Source organism: Oreochromis niloticus, linkage group LG6 (genome assembly GCF_001858045.2).
Source record: "Oreochromis niloticus isolate F11D_XX linkage group LG6, O_niloticus_UMD_NMBU, whole genome shotgun sequence".
NCBI classification, from domain to species: Eukaryota; Metazoa; Chordata; class Actinopteri; order Cichliformes; family Cichlidae; genus Oreochromis; species Oreochromis niloticus.
In genome coordinates this window covers 23512775-23533990 of record NC_031971.2, presented here as the reverse complement: position 1 = coordinate 23533990, position 21216 = coordinate 23512775, and the positions used below count along the sequence as shown (strand labels likewise).

Sequence of the window (21216 nt, the reverse complement as noted above, 5' to 3'; positions counted from 1 at the left end):
ATATATGCAAAAAGAAAAAAAAAAGGTAACTTCCCCACATGCTTTACAAGTTTGGAGGATCATTTTAATGGTGACCCAAAAAGATGTCCTAGATATTTGGTGAACATCCTTTTGAAAAATTCCTGAAACTACAGACAGCGAAACAGAGGGAAGAGACGGAGAGAGAGAGAATGGAGAAAAGGCAGAGAAAAGATAGAAGAGGAAAAGATTTGATGAAATGGAACGCCTCCCTGTGTCGCGAATGACTTAGAAATTCAAACAATTCCCTGCAATGTCAGTCAAAAACATTGTTCTATTTAGACTACAAAATCTTTGTTTATCTCCAGATCTGTACTCGGTATGTTAAGTACTTCCAGACCGAGTGAAAAATCATATGGAAGATTAACTACGACTAACCTATGATACACTAACCTATGATTCAAGCATGATGCCCTGCTCTGAATGAGCATCTTAGTCTCGGTGTGGTCCTACTGGCACTCCGCTTCAGCGAATTCCCTGATGCAATGTGGAAAATATATTCACACAAGAAAACAAATCAAAACTTATATTTCCCAAACATCTTGAGTCTTTTTAAGTTCAACACATTGTTGCCTTTTGTATAACTGGTGTTTTAATGTCCAATGTCGGGTGAAGAGGCAAATTTTACTAAGATCAACTTTAACGTTACTTACTTGAGCTGTTTATGACATGTAAAAGCAACTGTAAATATTCTAATAATATAATAATTCAGATTTATTTGATACTGGTCATTTCACATGTTATCCGTTTCTTTGGTGTTTAGTTTGTCTTCCATGGGCTGGAACGGATGATGCAGGAGTCGACTATATGCTTAGACGGTGTAGCTTAATGGTGTAATAAATGAAAAATCATGGGCTCTTTTTTGTCTTAATTTCACTTCATTGTTTTCAGTTATTCTGCCTGCTTAAGGGCAAGTGCATTCCATTTAAAAAAAATATTTTCTTTGACCCTGACCACATATTTTGAAGAAGAGTAACTAAGTGCATCACTCCAGGAAATAAAGGAGGACAAATCCTTTCCCACGATGACATAAAATATGTGTAAAACACACACACCACTAGCAGACATAAAGAAGAAAGACAAGAATTTAAAAAAAAAATTGATCATGGATCGCCTACATGTGGCAAATGTCTCAAAACTAGTAAATTCATTGTTTTCCTTCTATGTGCTTGACACTCATTAGGGAGTCTACAGTGCTGCTGCTGTTTTCTTGCATAAGAATGATACAGCCTAGAGTGGAGCTACATCTATCTGAAAATGTAGGCCTGACAATAATGACCTTATGTTCTGATATTTTATAGAAGTGTCAATGACTCGAGCCCAAAACACTGTTTTCTTAAACAAAAAGCTTCTTGAGCATTTTTGTTAACTTTTTTGGTGCAAAATTAAAATACATCTGTGAATGATTGAAATCTGTAAGTCTTTTCTGTTCAAATCAATATAGAACCACATAAAACTGCGTGCTATGTGCTTAAAGTGATTGTTTTCTAGTATTTCTGCTGCTAACAAATAGGTCATGTAAGTGTAGGTAGAGGTTAACGTTGGTTCCTCACCTCCACTGCCCTTTCTTCATAGAGACCGCCTGTGAAATTCCAACACTGACATGCAAAATACAGACAGCAGCTCTTATGCACTCACAGCACTGCACAAGGTGCTGCTGCCCTCAGCCCTAAACACAGAGCAGCTTCAGAGGCCGCGCACTTTCTAGAGTTTCCCTTTGGTTAGATGATGGGAATAAGATAAAATAATAGAATAAGGTCTATTTTATTCACCTTCGGGGAAATCCGTTGCATAAATAGGGACAGTGTCAACTATGGGTCACTGATCATTTACATCAATAAAGATCTAATTTCATTTTTAGCCTTGTCATGGTCCCATGTTTTTGCATTGTTTTTCTTGTGGTTTAGCAAGACAAGTTTGTGTTCCTCTTGTTTCGTGTGTGAGTTAGCTTTTGCTTGTTACCCTTTTCTATATTGTTTGGTTTCATTTTAGGTGATTGCTTTCACCTGTGTCTTGTCCGCATTTATTTGTCTTATTTTAAGCTATCATCAAACGTATCAGAAATATGTGTGAGGATGCATACAGTATGCATCTTGGTAATAATTCCCCTCTCCCAGACTCAGTCACAAGCTAAGTATGAGGTGCTACTGCCTGGTAGCACAAAGCACAATGTGAAGCTCATGTGACTGTATTAACCTTTCAGACCAAATCTCCTGGAGTCACGAATGAGAGCGAGCGAGATCAGAAAGTAAAAGTTGAAGAGACTTTAAAAGCATGAAACAAAGGAAGCAGAGAACAAAACAATTGAGTTATGTCTTGTTGCTCCTCTGAAGCAACCAAGTCTCAGTTTCTATCTCTGGTTTGTTTTGACACAGAGTGTCTTTAATATGCAGAAGTGCAGATTTGGCAGTGAATTGTCAAGAAAATCAAAATGAAGCAGGGAGCACTGCGCAGCACTACATGTGGCTTCAAAAGCAACACAAAGAACTACAGAGAATTACACTGACACAATCTTATAATAAAATTGATGTTTTGTTTTTTAAAAAAAAACATGATTATATCCATATTTGGTTTCATAACTCGGAACAGACCAATAGACTGATGAGTCTGAAAGATAATAAACTGGTAGATGAAGGAATCTTGCTGGTTTGATGACGGGAATTTATCATTTTGCCATGCTGGTCCTGTGGTGAAAGAATCAGTGTAGCCTTTGGTCAGGATCAGATGATTCATTGAAAACCAAGATACATTAAAGTTTCCCAGAAGTCCTGCTATTATTAGGCCGATCACAATGCAGCTATGGTATGAGCTTTCAAAGACACTACTTTTTCTTACAGAGGTCGAGGAATGGGGGTGGTGGTGGTGGTGTGTGTGGTTGCGTCGGGGGTGGGGTAAAAAAATGTTATATTCCAGTACACACTGACGTGGGGGTGAATGAATAGAGGTATTTATGTTTAGTGAATGGCTCTAGTCATGCTACCAAAGTTGAGATGATAGCGAAAATCTAGCATGACGATAAATTGTGCTAATGAAATTACTCAGCTTATTTTAAAGTGTAAAGATGGAAAGTGCATACGATGTCATGTAATCCAAACCACACTGAATATGCTCCATAGTGTGGTGTTTACACATTTGCCTGGAAAGCAAAAGTTGCCGGTTCAGTTCCAGCCAGAGATGCAAATCCCCTTTTGGGTTGTGTGAGCGAGGGGATCTGGTGTAAAACTGCTGTGGTGACCCTCGTCACAGGGTCAAGAGAGCAGCAGAAAGTTTCTTCACCAAAATCTCATTGACTTGGATTTGCTGGGTTTTTTTGGTCATGTTTCTGTCTTCCTAGGCAGTACATTGGTCTAATTTCTTCAGCTAAGATTACTATTTACTAATGATTGATCTCAGTTTTAAACTAACAAACTTCACAGACTTAGTGCTGTGTGCTGTTTTTTTGAGCTATGACACTGACATCAGCATGCTACAATCAGGAAGTTTGACAGTTTTGCATTTATAGTTTGCAAAGCAAAGTTTGCAAGCATTTAATGCTTGAACAAATTCAAGCATTAGCAAAATTTGACGGTCATCCGATAAATTAGTTGGTCACTGTAGATTATTTGTCTCTTTACTCAAAGACATAAATCTGAATCTCCTAATGCCAATAGAGAAATTCAGGGGCAAGCAAAGTCATTAGGATGCATGCATGAATAGAAAGATACAAATGGCTGATGATCACCACAGTCAAGCTTTACATGCATCCAACCATCCAAAAAGTCCTCAGATATTGCTGTCTGTAATATAGAGGTGGACAGCCTAAGCAGCCCTAGATATATGGAGCTAGCATGTGATAAACTAGGTGTAGCAACAGAACAATGTTTGGTTACTTTATTTGGCTATTGTACTCTTACAATATGGATATGCATGCTTACTTCAATGACTGTATCCATATAAAAAACAAAACTATTCAAGTGGGTGTTTGGTGCTCTTGGAGTGCCTCTGTGATGCTAACCTAGACATGAATATAAATAAACTGCAGCAAAAAAAAAACCCACCTAGGGATTTTTCATTGCCTCTAGCCATACACTATGTGCATTCACAGAAACAACCCAATTAATGAAACACCTGCTTCCAATTTCCTTGGATTTCCACACTAATCATGCAATCAAGAGACTGACTAGAAACACCCTAGATGCAACAATAGGAAACCATAAGGCATCACTGTGCTGTTCTACATCCTAGCTGTGCACATTGGACTGATAACAGAGAAGTGGGCTATATCTTAGTAGAAACAAACGCTTTATATAATAAAAAACCTGGTAACAACAAGGGATTCTTTTTACTCTGTAAACTAACTCATTAAATATTTTAAAATATTGTGAAATTTTGTTTGTAGTCTTTTGGGCTACAACTCAGATCTGCTTTCTCTAGCACTGTTTCAGGCCTAAATGGTTGCATCACTCACACTGTCCTTATAATTGCTCCTCCAGAGTTCACTGTGTGTGTGACATGCCGTCCATGCGTCACCACAACCCTTGTAAGAGTCTCGAAACCATTTAGCGCTGCGGTGCTACTTCATCTAACGACACCATAGGGACACCTGGTGGTACAGAGAAACCTTGAGGTGACAATATTTAACATGGCGATGTTTGTTTTCCACCCTCCCTCATTTCTTCGTCACCTGCTGGGATCACACTCCATCGGGTATTTGCTGTCCAACCATCCGGAGTCTCAGTGTATGTCTTGTGGTGGTGTACACACTCACACTTGGCATTTTGAGCAAGATTTCTAGAAACAAAAGACATTAAACGGATCTTCCTGGAAATTACTGTGATTGCTTTGGAGTACACATTTGGAGTACCCATGGAGTACTGCGCTTTGAAAGGATTCCTAGTGGTTTTAATAATACAAGGTAGGGAGGTAATACATAGGTGTGATTATGTATACAGTGATGTTCTGATGAACGAGTCACAACTGCTTACTGATTCCAAACCACTAGTTTATTTAACTATAATCTACAAAATGAATAAATAATAGTATGACAAAGTGAAGTAACAAGTATAAATAGATCTGTTTAGATTGATCCACTGGCAATCTGAGATAATGCTACCACATATACTTTATATGTTCATTACATGTGATGTAATGCATATTATATACAAAGATGTCATAACTAGTCCTTAGGTATGCTAAATTATCAATATTCATCACTATCAATAAAAATTAAATGTCATTAAACGTACTATATTCCCGTTTGTTCACTGTGTCCTCAGGTCTGATGACCTCTATCCAGTCCTCCTCTGAGGGCACCCACTATGGACGGACCTCACCACAGGAACCAGAGCTAACCTCTGCAGGGGTGGCACCTGCAGTACTGTCCCCTCCTAGCCTGAAGGAGGTGCAGCAAGCTGTGCAGGAAGCCTCAGAGCAGGTGGAGGGTCGTAGGGCAGAGGAAGTGCTGAAACAGCTGCTGGAGAAGGTGGTGGAGGTAGCTCTGGGACGAGCGGATGGAGGGAGTGATGCAAAAGTGGATCCGGGCACAGTCCAGAAAGCAGCTGAGGAAGAAGCTGACTTTGAGGCAGAAGTGCTGGAGCAGAAAGTGGAGGATGAAAATATGGGCATCAGTGAAGAAGATGCTGGTGTTGAAGAGAAGCAGGATGAAGCAGGGGTGGATGCATCTGAAGATGTATCTGATAGAGGAGTTGTCAACGAAAAGCATGAAACAGTGGCTGGATCTGTGGAGAAAACCACAGCAGGTGTAGAAACTGGAGTCAGAGAAGCAGACACTGTGAGGGTTATTGATGAGACTCTAGGAACTGAATTCAGTGATGAGGTTGTAGAGGGAGTTGGAGCCACTTTAGACGAGACAGGAGAGGATTCAGCTGTAATGGAGAAAATTCAGGAGGACAACAAAGATCAGGCTGTGCTCTCAGAAGAAAAAGGTGCAACACTAACAGAAATACAGGAGACAAAGGAAACTCTGGATGTTGAGGAGGTGGCAGTACACAGAGAGCCTGAACTCAATCTTGGAGAGGCTGATGTGGAACAGATAGGAGATGAGGAGGAAACTCAGCTAGACAAAACAGCAGGTGAGACAATAGCGCTGCTTTCGGACAGTTATCAGATAGAAGCCACACAAACTGCAGTCAGAGAGCCAGTACTTGAGGAGGAAGATGTAAACATAGCTAAAGAGCCAGATGGACCAGAAGAAAAACAAGAACAAGGTCATTTAGTGGAGGAAGGAGCTTCAGTAGAGGTAGAATTAGGAGGTACAACTGTGGGGGAAGCAAAAGTAGATGACAGAGATGGAGAGAGTGTGATCAAGGGGGAATCCGAGGTGCTGGTGAATAAAAGAGACGGCCAAAAAGAAGCAGAAGAGGAGCAGCTTGCTTCGGAGACTTCAATTGACACTACAAAAAAGGATCAAGGTGAGGTGGAGTTGCAAAAATGTAGAAAATGCACAGGAAGTGAAGTGTAACCTACACTAAGAAATAAGGTTTCAGTCTATAATCTTTCATCTTTTAGACAGAGTAAGTTTTATCTGTCATATTAACTTTACTCTTAGTTCATCTGTCTCTGTTAAATATCTGAAATGTAGAATATCTAGAACCAGCTCATAATTTGGGTCACAAAAACTGCAATGGTCTTTAAAATTGCATTTGCATAAGACTCAGCAGATTTGGTTGAGCATTGCATTGTGTGCATCACAGCATACCTAAAGACCTTAAATTAGGACTATAACAGCTTTTAATGCAATAAAAAAAGGCTGGTTACCAGACTATGTCTGAAAACCCCTATAATGTAAATAAGAATATTTAACACTGGCTAGTCCTGTTGTTTTTGCTCAGAAAAATCTTTTGGTAGAAAACTGACATTTCTACTCTGAGTACATTGATATAAACATGAATCCTTTATCAGTCTAATCCTCCATTCCTTTATGGTCATTGGTCATTGAGACATATGCAAAAAAGAAAACACACTTTCTGCTACAAATCCATACAAATCATGACCCAACAGCATCTTTTAGCTACGGCACATCTGTACTTTAATCTACATTCCATTGCTCCACTTGACAAAATCTTAGTCTAGGCCTCTAGTCTTCATTTTCATGTGTGTGTCACATACCAAACCTTACTTCTAGATGTGGTGGGGATCTCTGGCCCAGAACCTGATGATGGTGCTGAAACCACCATATTGCAGAGCCCTGAGAACCAGGCTTCCACTGCCGATTTATTCCTCATTGATGTGGAGACTGAAGAAAGAAACCTAGATGATGAGAAATTTAACGGCAATGAGATCATCAACCCGACCAATGACCTTTTCCCGTATGACTCAGCTGATGCCCATCCTACACTGGATAATTTTATGAATGATGATCTAGCCAAACACCCCAGGACTGAAGGAGAGACACTGGGGGAGACCAATGAGCTAGTTAAAGATCCAGGTAAAAGCTAAACGTACAGTATAGTATATTTTACATAGCCCAAAGACATGCATGGTAGATTGATTGGTGATTGCAATGTGGTCTTTGCGTTTGCCCCGGGACTGACCTCTCTAGACTTTGTTGCACCTTTTTGTCTGTGTGTGTATTTTCACAGCAGTCTCGCAATAGCAGCTGTAACTTTTCCCTCTAAAAGTCATATATTAGATTTGCTGTAGTTCTCAAACACTTTTAGAAACACATCCTAGGCTATAAATACTTTGGGAAATATTCAACAGGAGATTTTTTTTTCCACATTAAAAACTTGGGCAGAATAAAAAAGAAGAAAACAGATCATTATCATGATTCTGCCAGCAAAATATGCAGATGGCCAGCTTGATGTTTTTCCATTTCACTGAGCAATTGAGCAGGCTAACTATACCCTAACTGGTGGGGGAACACCAGCAAGTTTGGACCATCCTGTCACACAGGCTACAACATGCTGTTTTCTGCCTCTTGTATTTGCTTCATATTTTTTGTAGGAGCCAGTGCCATTACACACATGCCAGTTTGGGCTGGCACAATTTTACTGGCAGATTGTTTAAAATGACGTAGCGGTAGCAAAAAACAAAAGGTCTTTTCTTCTATGAAAAACCATTATGTGTAATTAGACTGCACATATTTCATATAAGAGCTTCCTGTTTGTACATTTGCTGGACACGTTGACATACTTGTGGCTGCCCATCAGCCACAAGTATGTCAAACTTTTTATTAAATCTAATGCTTCCACCTGCTCTGCCCTGCAATTTATCTCTCTCTGCCTTATTGTATCTGTTTAGAATCAACTGGATTAGGCTTGGAACCATGGAAAATCGGAGTTGTTACTGCTGCAGTTTTCCTGGTTTTGCAGACGGCTGTCATCATTATCTATATCGTCAAACGTTGTCACAAAAACAAGTAAGTTGCACCAGCTTCTGTGCACTTGATCTACAGGAACATTGATTCAAAACAGTTCTTTTATAGCCCCTGAGTTCCTAAAATTACAGCTCTAATCTTTGCTTGTTAGCAAAAATGCTTTGCTTGTTAACCTCTAGCCAGCAGTATTCCTTTAAAGCCTGCCTTCCATTATTATGCTTTGATTAGGTTAGACTACACATCAAACAGCCCCATTTTAAAGCACATTTCTTTTACAACACAAATTTGTACAATACCATTGCATGAATATCTGTCTGACTCCGTATTTGTAAAGCAGACTTTCCCCCTTTTTTAATTACTTTTGTGAACATGAATGCAACTAATATTTGTTGCATTTGCACTAGTGTCAGCCACCTTCCACTTCTTCTTCTCTGATATCCGAAACAAACCATTTGATTGCTACCTGTAACAACAAAAGTGCTAGATGGGACTCGGAGCAGAACTGGCACATGATTGCTTTAGATGTTGCCTGCGCTCAAGGTAACATTTCAACACTGATACATGATGAAATCAGACCGCTGTATCCAGTGTTGGGTCAGAATTTCCTCCTCTGTTCACAAAAGAGAATAGTCTTGCTTCAGTTATATACTTGGCTACTTTTTTATTTCTCTACATGACTCATTGCAACGTGCAGTTAATTTGTAGAAGGTCAAGAGTAAGCAAGAAGAGCAATAATAGTGATAAAGGGATATTGTTTATGTGTTTGTGTGCGTGCAGCAGCCTGCCCCGACAGCGTGCATGTGAGGAAGAGTGTGTAGAACCAGAGGCAACTACAGGAGATGACTACAGTGATGATACACTGCCTGCGGGCAATGGTGACCCTCAACAGTATGTTCTCACCAGTGTTTCTTGCAGTGTTATAGATGCGTACAGCACACATGAGAGGATCTGCAAAAATAAAGGAAAGGGACAACATTAAGAGTCATAAAATGCTGCCAGAATTGTGTCATCTTGCAATCTAACACAACCTAACACACAATCTTCCACAGGTGTTTATTTGACTTGAGATCTGCTGACTGCAAAGTCACATTCAAAACCTTTTTTCTCTCTTCCCAACCTTTTTATTTTTCTTACACTGCTCAAAAGAACATTAAGGTAATGCTTCATTTTCACAGTATAACACAGAGCCAGTTAAACTTCAGGGACATCAATCTGTCTTGTTAGAAGTCATAAACCATTGTGAATCCAATTCACCCGCTTTGGTGCAAATGAAAATGACAACAGGCGTGCTGCAGAGGCAATAACAAGACTCCCTAAAAACAGAATGGCTTTCTAAGATTTGCTCTCTTCTTATCCCTCCTTCCTCCCTTTTTCCTAGTTTTGCTTTTTGTTAGTGTCCTTGTTACTGCTACTATGAGACAGTACCAGCAGTCAATTCAGGACACATCCATGCTTGCCGCCATAAGAAGGTTTACTGTGTCTCCCTGTACAGTCTCAGAACTGAGGAAGAGATACTGACCATTACACGAGAACAGCTTTGCAGGGCTTCGACCCAGTAGCATGACTGATATCTGCTCTTTTGCATGATAGGAGCACCCTACAAAATGATCTCCAGTGGGCTACTGACCAGACTCCATGGGCATGGCATGCATTAAGTGATCCCTTAACTTTTTTGAGCAGTGCATTTATACAAAGTGACATCTCTTAAACTATTTTAGGACCGACAAGCAAGCAGAAAGCGCAAACAACCTTCACAGATGTTGAATTAAAATGGAATCTTAACTTTAAACTTTAAAAATAATCGAACGCAACAAAGCTTAAATTTTATTGGCAGCCTTCGCTGGGCTTCATCACAGATTAACCTATATCGTATGAGAGTTCTTTCTCTTTCTTTTGTCTTTCTTTCCTCGGCTACACTTACTCTGACAGTTTTTCAGTCTCTTTGCCACTTACACTAGTAGTCAGACTTTTCCATTGTGACCTGACTAAATATCATGTACTGACCTGCAAACTTGTGGCTCATAGGAGCCACCAGTTGTGTGCTTCTCAGCTGATTCCCTCTTGGCGCTTTTATAGTGTAATAGCCCCGGGATTCTGCTCAAAATGTCACATGAGAATGTGAGTCCCGTGAACCAAGAGCATTACTGGCTAATACCACTGCTTTTGCTAATCAGACTGGCGGGCTGGGATCAGTAATTAAGCTACAGTTGTGTGCTTGCAGTGAGAGACCATGTGAAAAATATGCATGTGGTGAAAATCAACTGTAAACAAAAAATACTAAAAAATCAGAGATTTAGAGATTGAGAGTCTGTGTATAACATCACAGATGACGGTTTGTGTGCTGCTTCAGCGAGTGAATGTCTATAAGACACAAGTAGAAATGTGATGCCTGCCTTGCACAGACAATAACAAAGCAACACTGAATTATTAAACAGTCGACACAGTAATTTTGAAATGTGTCCTTGTTAAGAGTCTTTGCAGCAGCAGTGACAATCCAGTCGTCATCAGAAGAACCGAAATTCCTGTTAATAGAAAACAAAATTCACTTTTTAAAATACTTTTTTTTTTTAAACTCTTCTTTAGCAATAAATGTTTCCCCCCAAAAAAGTATTTCAAGAGTCAAGGCAGCTGTAAACAACTGTACCTGAACAAAAGATGCCGGGATTTACAAACTCTTTGGTATTGCACTGAACTTGGCGTCCATGAGGTTTCACTTGGAAGGACGGCATCTGTCTTTGATGCACAATTCAGAGGGTGCTTAGCTGAACTCATAGCTGCAGAAAAAAGATCTTACTTTATTATCCTTGGAACTTCAAGCAAACAGCTTGACAAAAAAATCTAACTCCACAGTGCTCTAAGATTATTTTTCAGTGAGCTTTAAACTGTAAACCAAATCCAGCTCCCACCTCCATCTGGTAGTTTTAACACGATCACCTTTAGCTTAGCTGGTTCGGCCTAACAGGCCCCACTCTCTTATTCAGTCTTCCCATCCATACTGAATGTTTGCCTGCCACACTTAAATGCATGATGCACATCACCTTGAAAGTCAGAGACAAGAGGACCGAAATGTCTTAATATCCATTTGACAATAACCAACGTAAACCTCACCCGAGCCCAACACAAAACCCAAAGCAGCTGTGTGAACATTAAACTCATTAGGGATTCTGGGAAATGTGCAAATATTCAGCACCCAGGCAACATAATGGAACTGCTCTTAGGACAGCCGCATTGTTGTCCTTGAGGGGTAGTCTACTAGGACATATTAAAAATTTCAGCCAGGACGGTATTCCCTGCAATTATTCAATAATGTCAAGTGATCTGTTTGTATCTAGGTGTGTCATTAGCTCCCAGGTATCTCATTTCAGCACAGTTCGTAAGCTTCTCCATCTGGTGTGGAAATCATTAAATAAACAGACCTTCCAGTGAGAATATTAGCATTCGCTTAGAGCAGCATACTTAACAGCAGTTTGACAACCATTACGAACAAGCCATTTGAAACTGTGTTTCAATTTCATCGCTTGAAAGGTGCCTGTCTTTGTTTTTGTGTAAAGCAAAATAGATTTTCTCATTTGTGTGAAATTTATCCCATTTTCCTGCTAGCACTACCCTAATATTATACCATTGTACTCCATGTGAGTTGTTCCTGTTGTCAAACAGCTGTGTATTTTCTCCTTTTTTTTCTGTTTCAGCTGGTCTAATCACTGCCAACTGATCTTTTGTCCTTTCCACCAGGATTGCTGCAGTTGACCCAGCTAATATGTCTTCAACCCTGGCCAAAATAAATGACCAGCAAGGAGATGAGCATGCAATAGCTATGTCAGGCCTCCCGCCCAGCTCTACAGATGAGTGGGCCAATATTGGGCCAGGACCAAATTCCTCACAAGACCTCAGGACTTCCTTTCTCTAGGGGGTCCAACTGTTTCCTCATTCATGCTAAGCTCAATGAGCACACAGAGAAAGCCAGTGAATTACCTAAAACTTTCACACCCTAACCAAACCCAGTAGTGACTGTCTCACATTCCCAAGTGTATTAACTACTGTATAATCATCTTACACTTAGTGCATATTACTTATTTGTGTTTTTGCATGTGTAAATTTGAAGAAAAAAACCCCCCTAACAATTTTGGCATATATGACTGTGTGACTGAGTGAACAGAGAAATGTGTGTTTGAAAATACTGTGTACATGTGCAAGTGTGCAAATGTGATAAACCTTTTATGTATCTACTGCTGTCTAGTGGTTTGATGTCTATAAACACTTTAGGCTGCACTGGAATTGTTGAGCAACGGTTTTCAAAGTGGCCACATCGCTCATGCTGTACAAAGCTGCTGAACTGCCACGAGCAATCATCCCATTTTATCAGCAAGTCTGAAGTCTGAGAATGCTGGCTGCAACATGTGCCTCATCTGAAAAGTCTTTAAAATGTAAAACGATTTTTTAAAAATGGATTTGATTTTTATTCTGCATAAGTCTTGACTTGTGTATCATAAGTTTTGCTTTGAGTAGAACAAAATTAAGTGTCCAAAGAGGCAACTAGGTCCATAAATTGTCTGACAAAGGCTCGATTATTGTATTTTTGTCTCTACACACCTTATTTATTCATTTGCATTGTGAAGCTCTGTCCAATCCAGTTTTGCTATTTCTATCTGTAGTCACATCATCAGTAATCATTGACTCCAGTGCCGGGTTCCACTGGCAACCACACACCACAACCCTGCCCCTATCATATTTTTCTCTCCCCGTCATTCTTCTGCAAGTTAATCATCTGACCTTTTTTTCCTCAGAACTGTGCAGACTCTTTTAGAGGATTTCTAAAAAACTCTTATCTGACCTTCATGTTCTTGAGTGTAACCGGTGGTTTGCACCTTGTTGTAAACCCTCTGTGTTTCATGTTTGTGGACGTTAACAATGATATCACTAACATTTTGAGAGTGTTCTCATCTTGGTTAGATTTTTTAAAGTTGTTTTTCTTAACAGTTGAAATAATTCTGTCATCATCCACTTTAGGCATGGTCTTTCAGGCCTCTTGGGTTAGCTGTGTTGGCCAATGCATTCATCCTTTTTAGAATGCACCAGATTGTTGATTTGGCCACTCCTAAAGTTTTTGCTGTCTCTCTGTTAGATTTATTTAGATTTTATTTTCAGCCTAATACATACCTCCCTGTCTACAGAGAAAAGTGACAAAAATACAAACTTAGGACATTGACTCAACTTCAGATATTATGTTTGCTTCATTTATCGTGAAATAACAAGGGACCAGGCCTTGTGTCACCATGAAACCACTTGTCAGTCAATTGTCCAATTATTTTTAAGCCTTTGAAAACGAGGGACTGTGCATAAAATTGGCTGAATCTCCTAAAGTGCTAGTGTAAAAATACTGTAAAACTGCTGGAATTAAAGCTGACAGTCTGTACTTCAATCACTTCTTGATTGCTTACTTTAAAATCGTCTTTTGGAGTATACAGAAACAAAATGAAAACAAACAAAAACAAAACACAATTATGGAACTAACTTCTAGTTACGTCCATGATTTACATAAATGTAGAACTTGGCTAAAACCCCAGAAATTTTCTCTTGTAAGACTTCAGCATGAATGTCAACAATAGTTGTGTGAGTATCCACAGTCTGGCGTCATTTGGTCCATGATCACAAGGTTCATGAATGAGTTTTTGAAAAAACTCAAGTACCCTCAAGTGTACACATGTGTACGGTGTGTGTGTGTGTGTGTGTGTGTGTGTGTGTGTGTGTTTCTCCTTGCACAAGCTGCACAAAGGCCTGCTCATGTGCTCAATAGCTATTTAAGACAGAGAAGGGCAACGGGCTGATTCTTGGGGGAGACTTCAGTTCTGCAAACAGAGGAGCAGCATGTACAGTCAGAGGTAGGGGAACAAATGATACTTATTCCTTTTTCACCAAATGAACTGTAGAATCCAAAAAGTCTTACAACTCTGCGGTATTACTTACTGCTTTAGCACCTTTACAAATTAAAAGTGTATATTGGACTAATGCGCTACATCTTTGCAGAAGAAGTGAAGTTTTGTCTCATATGATGTTACAGAGCAGATTTCCACAGAACCCAGCAGGTGATGCACCGACTCGTTAAGTCGTGCATTCAAATACTTTTAATATGCTCAAACATGTGGAGCTATTCCCCCTTTTATATTGGTAGCATTTCTTGTTAAATAATTGCTCCTGCAAATTATTAGCCACTCCTTCATTCATTTCTAATCAACAAACTTCAAAAGGCACAAAAGGCAAGCAAATCTAACTGCAAAAAAAAGGAAGAAAAAAGAAAAAAGGTTCAAGCAAATCATTGCTTGCTGTCTATTGTTGAAAGCATTTCTGAACTTGTAAGAGTTGAAAGCTAATGGCTTTGTGAATTATAAATAATGACTTGTGCTGCCTGCAGGGATGTGTAAGAACTGAAGTTTTGGAATAATGTTAAGACAATTGGCTTTAACAAGAGAACACATACTGAGTAAGTTGTTCTGGAGCTTAATTTCAGTGGATGTGGCGTGTATGTAGGGATGTTTTTTTTATCTTCATCTTGCTAAATGTGTTCTGGGATGGTCACTGGTCCTTCACAACCGTGAACAAGACAAGTCCTTTAAAAAAAGAAGGAGGGCTGTATAACAGCAATTCTCAACATGTAAAAGATTTCCACACACTTTGTTCTAACCTTGTTCTCACATATAAATTACTGCATGGCCCTAAAAAACTCCTTACTTCACCTCATTCTCTACTTTGTCAGCTTGTGGAGTGTGGGTTTGGTGTGGACCTTGTGCACCACGCTCACCTTGGCCCAGTTCCCGAGGGAATGTGTCACTCCTGAGGGGCTGCAGAGCGGCCAGTGCTGTCCATCCCCTACAGGGGTGGCAGGAGACGAGTGTGGCTCCAGCACAGGAAGAGGCCAGTGTGTGACCATTGAGGCTGACAGTCGGCGCCATGGACCTCAGTACCCTTATGCCGGGCGCGATGACAGAGAGAGGTGGCCGCTGAGATTCTTCAATCGCACTTGCCGCTGTAATGGGAATTTCACTGGCTACAACTGTGGGCGATGCAGACATGGGCTAACTGGACCAAACTGTGATCAGAGGATCTCTGTGGGTAAGAGAGCAGATGCTTTTTTAAGACCTAAAAATTCATGACGACTTAAAATTTCTATCTTCTACCGTGTCCTTCAAGATTTCACAGGTCTACATCAGCCTGGGGAATGAAGGCAGCATTTATTGCTAGGAGCAGGAAAAAAAGTGTTAATTTTTAATAGCACTTTCTTTCCTCTACTCTTCCTTCGTTCCCCCCACACTTTAACAACACTTCATTGTCTCTCTTTTTTGCTCCCTGTCTTCCTCCACCCCATTAACCTCCCCCCAGTAAGGAGAAACATCATGCAGATGAGCACAGCTGAGAAGCAGGCGTTTGTAAATGCTCTGGATCAAGCTAAAAGGACTGTCCACCCTGACCTCGTCATCTGTACAAGACGGTACATTGGAAAAATAACATGATAATCAAGCTGAGTATAAGTAGATGATTTTAAAGGGTTGATTTTTACTCTGTGATTCTCTGGTCAACACGTGTAAAACACAGCATGTTTTGCCCAAAGACCTGCACGCTCAGACTCAGCTGAGTCTGGCAGCTGAAAGAAATATATATCCAGTATCTGTGGCTGAACCACATGCTGTGATTTTGAAATTATTTGTAAAATCAGAGAATTTCTCATGGCAACTTTCTTTAAAAGCTGTAGAAAGTTGAGCAAATGATCACTTTTGGCATGAGTAAAGGGAAATACAGTCTTCTGAATCTGTGAATAACCTCCTTCTAAATCAGCTGAGGACTGCAATAGATTAATTTTTGAAGCCATTCTTGACTGCAGCTCAAAGAAAATCTCTTAACCTCTGGATCAGACAGTTAAAACAATTAAAATTCCCCTTGTTACTAATGGTCATGCTCAAGATTCTTAGTTACATGCCACATAATGAATTCCAGCTACAGAGAATAAAATGTGTATTAATATCTATATATCTATTAGTGAGTTATTCACCAGTACCATCCCCAAGTTCTGAAGCAGTGTGTGAATGGATCAGTGAAAACAAAATTGTGAAAAGCACTTTGTAGATCTACTAAGATTGCAAAGCTTTATGCAACAGCAGAGCATAATATATGCATAGTTCATCTAAGGCCACGCATTCTCTTACTTCAAATCAATCAGGGTGAGTTTGGAGGATTCAGACAGAGCAATGTGGAGGAAAAAATACAACGTGACATTCACCCTTTATCTTTAGGTACCAGGAGTTGTTTGGGCCTGATGGCAACACCCCACAGTTTGAGAACATCACCATTTATAATTACTTTGTTTGGAGTCACTACTACTCTGTCAGTAAGACGTACCTGGGGCCAGGCCAGACCAGCTTTGGAGGTGTAGACTTCTCCCACGAGGGCCCAGGTTTTGTCACCTGGCATCGTTTTCATCTGCTGCAACTGGAGAGAGACATGCAGGTGAGCAGAGAGAAGGCAGGGAGAAAGAGGGGCGGTAGTGGAAAAGAGGAGAGACAGCAAGCTTTTGGGCTGATAAAGAAATGGATGAGGAGGTTAGGATAGGAGGAGTGGTGATGGAAAAAAAAAAGATCTGACACTGAGTGAAAAGCTAGCCTGAAGGAGAATGGGTTAATGCAAGGAGGAAATAAAAAAGGCAAAACAAAAGCAGGAATATATAGGAAGGGGACAAAAAATAAACAATTCAAGAAAGCAGTTCATTTACAGACAGTCCTTCCCTGAACACCTGCCTCCTTCCCTTGTTCGATCTTCACAGGACATGCTGGGCAACCCCACCTTTGCCCTGCCCTACTGGAACTTCGCCATTGGAGGCAGCGAATGCGACATCTGCACAGATGACCTGCTGGGAGCCAGGAGCACATTTGATATGAGCTCCATCAGCCCCAACTCTGTGTTCTCACAGTGGAGGGTCATCTGCGAGAGTGTGGATGACTACGACACTCTGGGCACCATCTGCAACAGTAAAGACAGTCACGGAAACACACACTATACCTCGCCGCGCAGCCGAGCGCTGCTGATATACGGCATCGTCTCAGCTGCATCAGAAAAGAGGGCAAAGAGCTCATAAAGAGAGCATGTAGAACATAGGCTGCTATAAATAATAGCTCACAGCTGTTGTGCTAAATTCGATATTGCTCGCTATTACTTCAGTTTGTTTGAAACTGCTCTAGTTGTTAAGTATTGCCTTCTCTGTTGCCGTGTGTAACTGAAGTACTACACATCTCTAAATACTGCGGTTTGAAAGATTTTTTTGTTTTTATTCAATCAGCCTAGTTTTTCAGTGTTAATTCCTGATTGGTCACAAGATTTAACCTAGAATAAGGGAATTCTTATTCAGTAATAAGATAACACTGCGTAACCTAGACTTTAGGTGATCAGATTTGCAGGGATTGGCTCTCATTCCGCACTGGCACCAGATTACAAGCCTAATTCACTACCTTTCTTTCAGTGTTCAAATGCACCTAATTTATAAAGGATTTGGTTTTCATCTGGAATAGGCAAGTAATTGGGAACGTCAATCATCTTTCCCCGTGGAGCCTCAACAACAAACTTATAAAAAGAGGTCATAAGAAAAAGAAGTGTTTGGTAACAGGTTGAACACGTGAGTGGCCAACATGTGAGTGATCTATCTTGTTATTCCCTCCAGAGAGTCATGACAGGCCTGGTATTTCCTGCGTCAACAAGCAACATCTCCTTAAATGGGTTAAGGGGGTTGCCTCATTTGTGCATGTGCTTGTTGAAGACAGGAATCTAACAGTCTACTGGTTCCTTTGATCTGAGGGAATAATCTTCAAACAGACAGACAACTCGGTTATGTAGCCTTCTGTTTATGTGCTTGTGTGTAGGAGAGAAAGCCTGAAAAAAGAGAAAGAGATCATGCATGCAAGAGAGACAAAAAAAGAAAAAAAAACTTCTGTTCAGTCACAAAGCTCCCACTCACTACTGTTGACTTTTATTGAATAATTAAAAAAGAAAACTGCCATCCTGTCATGTTTAAGGCTGATCAAACTAGTAGAGTTTCCCCCACACAGTTAGAAGGTGGTTAAATAATACATTTTCAATCAAGCCATGTCTGTAGGGACCTCTGTTTTGTGCCTGATCTTAGGTCTTAGTGTGCCAGTAATCAGAAGTTATCTTTATTATTTTAAACTAATTATATTTCACTAAACCCAGTTTTATTGAGTCCCTTCTTCATCTCCAAGGCACAGAGAGCAGTCCCATCAGGAGGAATCCAGCAGGCAACGTGGCGCGGCCCATGGTGCAGAGGCTGCCGGAGCCCAAGGATGTGCTGGACTGTCTGGAGATCAACACCTTTGATACCCCTCCTTACTACTCCACCTCCTCCGAGAGCTTCAGGAACACCATCGAAGGTGATCCACATTCAACATGACTCATAGGTCAGAGCCAAAGTGGTAGCTAAGATTTAGCATCCTCCCATCAACCCAATCCAAAGAAATATTCAGTTTCACTTGGGCTGAGCTCAGAAAATAAAGCTGCTGAATACTGTGTGAGTGTATAGATGAAACACAAAGCCAGAAAAACACTCACTCAATCCTCCACCCACATGCACATATGGTTAGCTCCAACACAACATTTGTTGTTCCTAATTTTGGTAAATCAGAGTCTTCATTAAATGTTTTCCTTTTTTTCTCCTTTTTTTCTGTTCCATAATTTCAAGGCTACAGCGCCCCCCAGGGGATGTACGACCCGGTGATCCGCAGTCTTCACAATCTGGCCCACCTCTTCCTCAACGGGACGGGTGGACAGACTCACCTGTCGCCCAATGATCCCATCTTTGTCTTGCTTCACACCTTTACCGATGCAATCTTTGACGAGTGGCTCCGCAGGCATCAACCGGGTACACCTTTGCGAATATTCAAACAACCAAATTCACTTTGGAGAATGAATAAATGGATTGACATATTCTTCACTCTCTCCAGGTGACACTGTTTACCCCGATGAGAACGCTCCCATTGGACACAACCGCAGGTTCAACATGGTTCCTTTCTGGCCGCCTGTCACCAATGCTGAGATGTTTGTGCCTGCCCCAGAAAACCTGGGATACTCATATGAGGTCCAGTGGCCGGGTGAGGAGCAGAGAACGTGTAAGCTTGTGCAGATCCACAAAATCCAGGAATTCCTGATAACCGTCCGCTCTTTTCCTTCATAGCTCGTACCTTCACCCTCTCTGAGATCATCAGCGTAGCCGTTATTGCTGCAGTGTTGGTTGTGGTGGTGGTTGGTATCATCATAGCCTGCGCCATGCGTTCTCACTCTTACAACTCTGCCGAGGCCCTGGAGCCGCTGCTGGCAGAAACCTACCGACGCTACTCAGAGGAAGACCGCAGGCTGGACAAATCACAGTCTGTTGTCTAACATTTTCAATTATCTTGAGAGGACCCAACATTTACATACATAAATTTGTCTTGTTTTCCTTTTTTTAAAATGATTCCCCCATTTCTTCTAATAAAGGTGAACTGGTTTTGAACCCAGGCGTAATTGTGAGTGTGTCTGTATCTATGAATTGAAAGGCGGAGAGGGTCTGGCGGATCTTTTGTTGAGCACATCCAGCAGATTTTCAGACTGCAGCCAAGATTATAATAACTGCAAGAGCTGATATCCAGTGCTCAGATAAGTACACAGCAAGCATAGGAGCAGCTACTGGGACTGAACCCTCCAAAGCTACATGTCAGAGCTACACTATTTAGTGACTCCACCTCGCTGCCCATTTTCAGCTGACAAATATATATTTATCCGTGCAGATGAAATGATCTCTTTCTATATGATTATGCTCCTATTCCTTTTTTCTTTTTAAATAACTCACTCCGTTTTTGTGTGAACAAGCAGTATTTTGTGAAAACACCACTGCAGGCCTTTTTGTCGCAGGCATAAATTTGCTTGTCTCAAGCCTCAGGCCAACTGGCAAATCACACCACTCGTAATGTTACTTCTCAAATCAAGCCCATGCAAATTTCCATGTGTTCAAAACCGCAGATGTACCGCCCTCAAGTGGATCTAAAGGATTACTGCGAAAGGAGGAAATCGATTTTTTTCTTCATTTACACTCGTATCCTAAATTTGGACCGATTTTTTTTTAAACAGCATGTAGGGAATATCAAAGACATAATTTAATATGACTTTAAGCGCACTGTGGAATTTTAAATCTTCATGACACCATAAAACTGCTAGACTGTCCACACCTATAAGCTATAAAAAAGCAGGGTTCGAGTACCCTCGAGTTGTAAGACTAGTTTGCCCTTTTGGCACAGATTTATTACTTTTATTTTTATAACTGTGGCTTTTGTGTGTGTGTGATAGTTTTACATACATAATATCGTTCGCCTTGAATAAATAAATATTCCTGTCCTGTCTGTCACAAAATGCGGCCACCTGTCACTGCATGCCTAATTACCACGAAGGCGCACAGTATGCACAATTTATGATCCTACGTTGCATCTTTGGAGGCTTACAGAAAGTCTTCAAGCTCGTACCTACAGCAAGGACGTCATGGAAGTGGAGGGTGGAGATGCTGTCTCATCTTTTTGATGTAAGGCTGCATTTTCAGCAGAAACTCCCCACCCTAAAACAAACACTTAACCACAGTGTCCTCAAATTTGAGGATGTTTAAGCCGAGGGTGATCAACGGACATTTAAAAACGAACATGTTTTTTTTTTTTTATTCAGAGTATCAAAAAGAATTTCATAAATAAGCTTTTGTGAATCGTTAGAAATTCAGTGGTTTATTGAATAAGCGTTAAAAAGATTTCTGTAATAACTACACAGTAGACTACGGAACTTTCATCACTTGAAATTTACTTTATTTCTGG

At 40.6% G+C, this 21216-nt stretch overlaps 2 protein-coding genes and 1 long non-coding RNA gene across 4 annotated transcripts; 2 read left to right on the top strand and 1 right to left on the bottom strand.

Annotated features, from left to right (window-relative positions):
• The first annotated feature begins 4706 nt into the window (after window positions 1-4706).
• Window positions 4707-12561, top strand: si:dkeyp-118a3.2 (uncharacterized). 2 transcript variants are annotated; one of them, XM_019359845.2, is made up of 6 exons: window positions 4707-4912; window positions 5274-6428; window positions 7142-7444; window positions 8260-8377; window positions 9113-9223; window positions 12068-12561. In XM_019359845.2, the coding sequence occupies exons 1-6, from the start codon at window positions 4864-4866 to the stop codon at window positions 12240-12242; spliced, it is 1911 nt and encodes a 636-aa protein (XP_019215390.1). In that variant the 5' UTR covers window positions 4707-4863; the 3' UTR covers window positions 12243-12561. The 2 variants fall into 2 exon arrangements, with proteins under 2 accessions (XP_019215390.1, XP_025763798.1); XM_025908013.1 differs by lacking the exon at window positions 9113-9223.
• LOC112847122 (uncharacterized) lies at window positions 9501-15264 on the bottom strand. The gene is made up of 3 exons (XR_003220483.1): window positions 15132-15264; window positions 10980-11109; window positions 9501-10857 (listed from the first exon to the last, which is right to left on the bottom strand). It is a non-coding gene; the product is annotated as an uncharacterized LOC112847122 (long non-coding RNA).
• tyrp1b (tyrosinase-related protein 1b) lies at window positions 14107-19877 on the top strand. Its single transcript, XM_003452161.4, has 9 exons — window positions 14107-14214; window positions 15087-15442; window positions 15710-15818; window positions 16618-16831; window positions 17145-17349; window positions 18592-18759; window positions 19068-19247; window positions 19330-19476; window positions 19560-19877. The coding sequence occupies exons 1-9, from the start codon at window positions 14201-14203 to the stop codon at window positions 19763-19765; spliced, it is 1599 nt and encodes a 532-aa protein (XP_003452209.1). The 5' UTR covers window positions 14107-14200; the 3' UTR covers window positions 19766-19877.
• Window positions 19878-21216: the final 1339 nt, after the last annotated feature.

Excerpts from the sequence above, each read along its gene's own strand:
- si:dkeyp-118a3.2 (XM_019359845.2), top strand. The coding sequence starts at position 4,864 with ATGGAGTACTGCGCTTTGAAAGGATTCCTAGTGGTTTTAATAATACAA. Across the intron at positions 6,429-7,141 it reads CACTACAAAAAAGGATCAAG|ATGTGGTGGGGATCTCTGGC; the intron begins GTGAGGTGGAGT and ends CCTTACTTCTAG. Across the intron at positions 8,378-9,112 it reads AAACGTTGTCACAAAAACAA|CAGCCTGCCCCGACAGCGTG; the intron begins GTAAGTTGCACC and ends GTGTGCGTGCAG.
- tyrp1b (XM_003452161.4), top strand. Across the intron at positions 16,832-17,144 it reads AACTGGAGAGAGACATGCAG|GACATGCTGGGCAACCCCAC; the intron begins GTGAGCAGAGAG and ends CGATCTTCACAG. Across the intron at positions 17,350-18,591 it reads TCTGGGCACCATCTGCAACA|GCACAGAGAGCAGTCCCATC; the intron begins GTAAAGACAGTC and ends TTCATCTCCAAG.